General features: G+C 39.9%; 1 protein-coding gene across 2 annotated transcripts in view; it reads left to right on the top strand.

The window, feature by feature from the left end:
- LOC115223625 (exostosin-like 3) overlaps window positions 1-7,500 on the top strand; it is a 44,865-nt gene that overhangs the window by 15,290 nt on the left and 22,075 nt on the right. For both annotated transcript variants that reach the window (XM_029794288.2, XM_029794289.2), the window contains 2 exons: window positions 2,550-3,886; window positions 4,612-4,647. In XM_029794288.2, coding sequence (XP_029650148.1) covers window positions 2,623-3,886; window positions 4,612-4,647 — 1,300 coding nt within the window. In that variant the 5' untranslated portion in view covers window positions 2,550-2,622. The remainder of the gene's footprint in view (window positions 1-2,549; window positions 3,887-4,611; window positions 4,648-7,500) is intronic.

The raw sequence follows: 7,500 nt of genomic DNA on the forward strand, positions 1-7,500 counted from the left end.
ACCAGCATGTCAGACACTCCCTCTCTGTCTCAGTTTGTCCTTCCTTCCTCTCTCTCTCTCTCTTAGTGACTTGTTTAAAAGACACGCTAAGAGGATAGGGCATTTTAAATATTTTTACCTCCTTCCTCTTTCTCTTAGTGGCTCGTCATGCTGTGGGAAGACTCGCTTGACCTCCCTCTCTGTCTCTTAGTTTGTCCCTCCTTCCTCTCTCTCTCTTAGTGAATTGATAAAACAGATGTTAGGAGGAAAGGTCGTTCATAATATTTTGTACCCCCTTCCTCTCTCTCTCAGTGGCATGTCATGCTATGACCTGACCGCATGATACCCACTTTCTGTATCTTTCTGTTTTGTTGAAATTGACTTACAATTTACGCCGGCGCTTCCACGTGTGTTCGTATATAAGAACAGCCTTTTACGAAATGAGTGAAATGTGTGTTATAAACGATATTTTGAGAAATAGTTTTTCGAAAGGAGAATTCGATGGAAAATAATTAATTATAAATAGTGGGAGACCAACACTGAAAAGGGCTAATGCATTAGATAACATTGTTAAAAAAAAAAGATTTCCGAAGGTAACAGCAATGGAATTACTCCTCACGGCTTATTATTACCACAAAGGAAAATTATAATTTCATAATCAGCCTTTTTGAGCACATCATTGAAAATCCTGAAGCATGGGATGATACCACCATAAATTCAGCAATTGGATTCTTACACACTTTAAAAGCTCCTGATTTAGAAGTATTCAGTGAGATTTTTTCTTTTTTCTTATTTAACATCCTCCAGAGTAAAAGTCATGACATAGTGTATTGTAAAGATCAAATAGATAAAACTAGAACTGTACTCGAAAACAAACTTGATAATTTTTCAATTTCTTTTACTCCTTTACTTGTTTCAGTCATTTGACTGCGGCCATGCTGGAGCACCGCCTTTAATCGAGCAACTCGACCCCGGGACTTATTCTTTTGTAAGCCCAGTACTTATTCTATCTGTCTCTTTTGCCGAACTGCTAAGTAACGGGGACATAAACACACCAGCATCGGTTGTCAAAGGTAAGAGAGTCCAGTCTGCTGGACATTGTTGTAGAGCTGAAAAAGAGGTAATTTCTACACTTCTCCTCTGGAAGCCATCTACTCGCAATACCAGAGGGCGCACACTCTCCTACCCTGATGTAATCTCCAGGGATACAGGCGTCCAGCAACAGGACCTCCGTAATGCCATGATGGACCGTGAAGTCTGGCGTAGCATGGTAAATTCCATTGTCTCGACCACGGTCGAACAATGATGATGATCGGTTGTCAAGCAATGCTAGGGGGACAAACACTGACACACAAACACACACACACGCATATATATACATATATACGACGGGCCTCTTTCAGTTTTCGTCTACCAAATTCACTCACAAGGCTCTCAGGTCGGCCCGAGACTATAGTAGAAGACACTTGCCCAAGGTGCCACGCAGTGGGACTGAACCGGGGGGGGGGAATATGGAGTCGATGCAGGAATCGGAATTCAGAGATCCAAGAATATATCTATTGAGCCACAACGACATTATAAAATGCTTTATAACAAAATTATCAGTACAATAGTTGACCAAATAAAAGCACGATATTCATCCTTAGAAGAGTTTAAATTCATGGAACTTTCGAATTTCAACAAATTTGATGAGTATTGCAAACAATTCAAAAATCATGGGTACTATTTAAGAGCATCCACGCCAGCTAGTCGTGACTAGCCGATTCTTACTTTGTGTTTTATTTACTTTGTTTAAAACATTATTTAATTTGTGTTTTTGTGTTTTATATATTTTGTTTAAAAAATTTATTTACTTTGCTAGATAGTCGTAGGATCGACTAGTCACGACTAGCCAGCGCGGATGCGCGAGCGCGCGCAACAGGACCACTATTCTTAAATAGTACCAAGGCGACGTTTTTTTTTTAATCTAGGTCATACGGGGGTGATTGCATATTCAGAATCTCCCATATGTAAATCGTAGGAATTCCAAAATTTTTTTACTGAAAAATTGCCGAGGTGGGGTGGATGCAAAGAAATCCATTGCATGCCCAGCCCCGGAAGTCACCGCATGCCACTGATATATATATATATATATATATATATTTAAAAGATAAAGTCGACCTCGGCGCAATTTGAACTCAGAACGTAGTAACAGGCCGCATTTCGCCCAGCGCGTTAACAATTCTGCCAGCTCGCAGCCTTTGGCTTGTTTTATATTACCATGGAATGTGTGTGTGTGTGTGTGTGTGTGTGTATGACTGGAGATGCGTATACACATACAGACTGACACACGCTCACATTTCTATAGTTTTCTTCCATATGCTTTTTTTTTTCTACTTGCATTGATTGCTACATTTTCACCTGACTCCCATTAGAGATTATCCCCTGCAGTACTCATGACAAAAGACTATTTTCGTTCTTGTATGATCTCAAATGTTTAGTTTTTTCTCAGTTTTTTTTTTATGTACAAAACAAATCATACTTTCTAATAAAACTCACATTTTGCATCTTGTATATATCTATATTTCTAGTTTCAAGAGAAAGGCGTAAATGTACAATTGGTACTCTACCGTATAAAAAAGGGTTTTATGAATCAGCGGTGAAATGAATTCTACAAGAAAGTACCAGTTTGTCATATTCATTCTCATTTTAATCTCTGTCTTATTTATATACATCACTTCACCAAAATTGAAAACAAAGCTGTCAAAATACTATGCTTCTTTACCAAGCTTTGCTAGACCCCAATCTAATGAATGTAACATGGAAACATGTTTCAATTCCAAACGCTGTAACATTTCTAATTTCAAAGCCTTTGTGTACCCAAGTGCTGTTTGGAACCGCACTAAGGATAATTCCATTTTGGGAAAGACCTACTTAACCAAGAATCCAGAAGATGCTTGTATGTATATTTTTTTCTGGAAACCAGGATCAAAATTAACAGATTTACAATTTTGGCAGGAAAATGGGTCAAACCACATCATCATTAACTTGGATATCAACAGAAAAGGGCCACTTCCTCCTGGCCATGCATTGGTGGCTCAACCACGCTTTCAGTACTTTACGTTCCGAGTTGGATTTGATTTTATTTTACCATTTTACAATAATAATAATTCAAAGGATACGTGGGAAATACTCCTTCCACTTTTTCCTCTCCGTCGTAAATATTGGATATCGTATCTAAGTGGCTCTCAGCCAAAACTAGATATTTTCAGAAAATATCAACCACTGTCTACCAGTCTTTTTGAATACCTGAAAAGACACAATTCTTCGTTGCTGCCAATAACAGTCTCCAGCGAATGTTCTCCATCGGATATTTGGAGCTGTCCAAAGAAAAAACGACTGCAAATTTTGACCAACTCCACTTTTACCATAATAGTGATGCCACGTCAGTTATTTAAGGAAAATGATTGGAACGTTTTTCAGATTCATTTGGTTGAAATACTTCAAAGTGGATCCGTACCAGTGTTAATCGGAGATAAAAATTACCTACCGTTACAGGATTATATTAACTGGAAGAGAGTTCTTGTAACATTTCATTGGAATATGTTGACTAAATTCCTACCGTTTTTATCTTCTCTCGTCGATATGGACATCTTACAATTCAAACAGTATGGACGACATGTTATGGAGGTGATTTTCTCATCTAAAAAGTCGCTCCTGGCCGTAATCCTCGAATCGATGCATCAACGACAACGAGTTCCAGCACCTTGTTTCGATCCCTATCATCCTAAAATATTATTTACATACCAGCCAAAGAGTAATGGCAATCAGAGCTATGACCAGCCTGGTCATTTTAGAGAGGGCAAACATTCCCTTCTTGATCTGAGAATGCCACCGGAAGCATTATCTTTTATCAACGTAGAACGAAGTGAGTACTAGAATTTTACTTAAATATTGTTTTTGTTAGTGCTGTAGTTGTTGTTGTTAATATTCAGTTCTTAGGTATCATCTACTCTCGAGGGGCTGAGTGTCAAGGATCTCCATTCGGGTAGTCTGGAGCATCGCCTTTAGTTGAACAATTCGACCCCAAGCCTAGTACTTATTCTATCGGTCGCTTTTTACCGAACCGCTAGATTACGGGGACGTGAATACACCAACATCGGTTGTCAAGCGATGTTGGGGGAGCAAACACAGGCACACAAATATACACACACACACGCACATATATATACGACGGGCTTTTTTCAGTTTCAGTCTACCAAATTCACTCACAGAACCTTGGTCGGCTCGACGCTATAGTAGAAGACACTTGTCCAAGGTGCCATGCAGTGGGACTGAACCCGGAACCATGTGGCTAGTAAGCAAGCTACTTATCAAACAGCCGATGTTTATATAACCATGTGATGTGGTGGCGAACTGGCAGAATCGTTAGCACGCCGGAAACATGCTTAGTGGCATTTCGGTCGCCTGCACGTTCTAAGTTCGAATTCCACCGACGTCGACTTTTCTTTTCATCCTCGAGATCGATAAAATAAGTAGCAGTTGAGCACTGGAGTCGATGTAACCGGCCTACCCCCTTCCCCGAAACCGCTGGACTTGTGCCAAAATTTGAAAGCAGTATAACTATGTGATATTTTATCTTTTTATTCTTAGAACCCGGTAAGAGCTGGCCACCCGAAAAATTTACAGGTAAATCTGTTACTTTATTTAAAGCAACAAAAGGAACTTTATTCTGTACCAAGCGTGAATTACATGTTAATAAGGGTTTACCGGTTCGCATCTTTGTATCTGTTCACAGTGTTGTAGTATTCTTGAAGTATTGTGGAATGCTTGTGTGTGTGTGTGTGTGTGTGTGTGTGTGTGTGTGTGTGTGTGTGTGTCTGTGTCTGTGTCTTATATATATGTATATATATAAATATATATACGTGTGTGTGTGTGTCTGTATACATAGATACATATACGAGGAGCTATTGCCATAGTAACGAAGCTAAAACACGCAGAGTGAAACCGTCTGGCAAATATTGACCGTGAGCTCTGCTCTGCACGTGCACTAAATTTTAATGTTCTAAGTCACTTCTGCTGTGACAGAGAAAATTGTGATGGTGATAACTGCTCAGAGGCCAAAGTTGAAGAAAGTGTATGGAGACGAGTGTATGAGCCGCACACAAGTGTACGAGTTGTCCAGATGTTTCTAAGATGGCCGAAAAAATGTCGATATTCACAAACGTTTTGTGAGACCCGCAACCAACAGAACTGAGAAAAACATCGCAGATGAGGGCATAGCTGTAAGGGAAAATCATCGAATCACCATCCCTGAGTTATTAGGGGATGTGCGGATTAGTTACAGTTCAGTTCAGTCCATTATCAGTGAAGATTTGTGTATGAGAAGCATGTCTGCCAAGTTTGTGCCAAAACTGCTTTCAGCTGACCGAAAAGATACTCGGGTTTCAGTTGCACAAAATCTCGATTGTGTCGAAAACGATGAAAACTTTTTGAAAACCTTATGGAAGCCTCACTGCAAGTATCACTAAGCTTTTGGCAAAATTTCATGCGGATTCTCTGCTCATCTTTCTTCATCATGGTCGGTCCGAGGATCACACGCTACACACCTTCCTTCCAAGCACTGTGTGTAAACAGACCACGCCTTTATTTATTTTATCGACTCTGAAGAGATGAAAGGCAAAGTTGAACTGTGACAGAACTTCAAAACAGATCAGAAAAAGCCCGAAGAAGTAATGTTCTAAGCATTTTGTTAACCATGCCAATAGTTTAGCTGGATTGCCGCTTTAACAAAAGACTGTTACACAAGAAAAATTCGTTTAACTATACAGGAAAAGACATTTAACTAAATTTGTTTCTCCATTTTACTTATTTGTATTAGGAGCGGCTGTGTGGTAAGTAGCTTGTTTACCAACCACATGGTTCGGGGTTCAGTCCCACTGCGTGGCATCTTGGGCAAGTGTTTTCTACTATAGCCTCGGGCCGACCAAAGCCTTGTGAGTGGATTTGGTAGATGGAAACTGAAAGGAGCCCGTCATATATATGTATATCATCATCATCATCATCATCATCATCATCATCATCATCATCATCATCATCATCATCATCATCATCATCATCATTTAGCGTCCGCTTTCCATGCTAGCATGGGTTGGACGGTTCAACTGGGGTCTGTGAAGCCAGAAGGCTGCATCAGGCCTAGTCTGATCTGGCAGTGTTTCTACGGCTGGATGCCCTTCCTAACGCCAACCGCTCCGTGAGTGTAGTGGGTGCTTTTTACGTGCCACCCGCACAGGTGCCAGACGGAGCTGGCAAACGGCCACGGACGGATGGTGCTTTTTACGCGCCACCGGCACAGGGGTGAGGCGAGGCTGGCAAGGGCCACGGACGGATGGTGCATTTTACGTGCCACCGGCACGGAGGCCAGTCGGGGCGGCGCTGGCAACGGCCACGATCCGATGGTTCGCTTACTTGTCACCGGCACTGGTATCACAACTGCAATTTCCACTGATGTTGATTGACTTCGATTTTGGTTCTGCTTTCTGATATCTGATTTGATTTGGTTTGATTTATATATATATATATATATATATATATATATATATATATATATATATGCCTGTATGTGTTTGTGTGTCTGTGTTTGTTCCCCCTAGCATTGCCTGACAACCGATGCTGGTGTGTTTATGTCCCCGTAACTTAGCGGTTCGGCATAAGAGACCGATAGAATAAGTGCTGGGCTTACAAAAAGAATAAGTCCCGGGGTCGAGGTGCTCGATAAAAGGCGGTGCTCCAGTATGGTCGCAGTCAAATGACTGAAACAAGTAAAAGAGTAAAGAGTATATGATACGTTAAAAACATTTTACATCGACAATTGTAAACAAAACGAAAACCACAAATGTCCCATATTTGGCTTGCAAATACAAATACAAACAGATGTGTGATTAAAGTTACGCACTATAATATATTAAATAAATCAAATGTTATTGAATATATACAAGCACGCACACACCCATATGTATAAGTATATGTATGTGTGCGCGTGGGTGTGAGCATGTGTATGTGTGTGTGTGTGTGTGTTTGTGTGTATGAGTAAATATGTCAAAATATGTGAGTGCATACGCGTGTCTGCGTAAAATATATATTTACACAAGTGTATGTGCTCATGATTCCTTACATATATATATATATGTGCGTGTGTATGTGTGTGTGTGTGTCTATTTGTGTATGTATGTCTATGTATATATATATATATATATATATACACAAATGGAAAATGTATGTTAAATAAACAAACGACATAGGCAATACTGAGTGAATGACCGGGCGGGAGATAAACACAGAAGGTCTCTATATCTATGTATAATGTATTAAAAATGAATTTCAATCTTGCTTGATTGCTTGCAATGTTACACAGCCAAACTCTAATCTTTCCATTTGACACATAATGATGGGCAAAATATTTTAAAGAGAAAATGACTTTAAAAATACGGTAAATATTTCGTAAAAGACCTGTTCGTAACCTCGGTGTAAAATAGGTTT

The sequence above is a fragment of the Octopus sinensis genome, linkage group LG23 (genome assembly GCF_006345805.1).
Source record: "Octopus sinensis linkage group LG23, ASM634580v1, whole genome shotgun sequence".
Taxonomy (NCBI): Eukaryota; Metazoa; Mollusca; class Cephalopoda; order Octopoda; family Octopodidae; genus Octopus; species Octopus sinensis.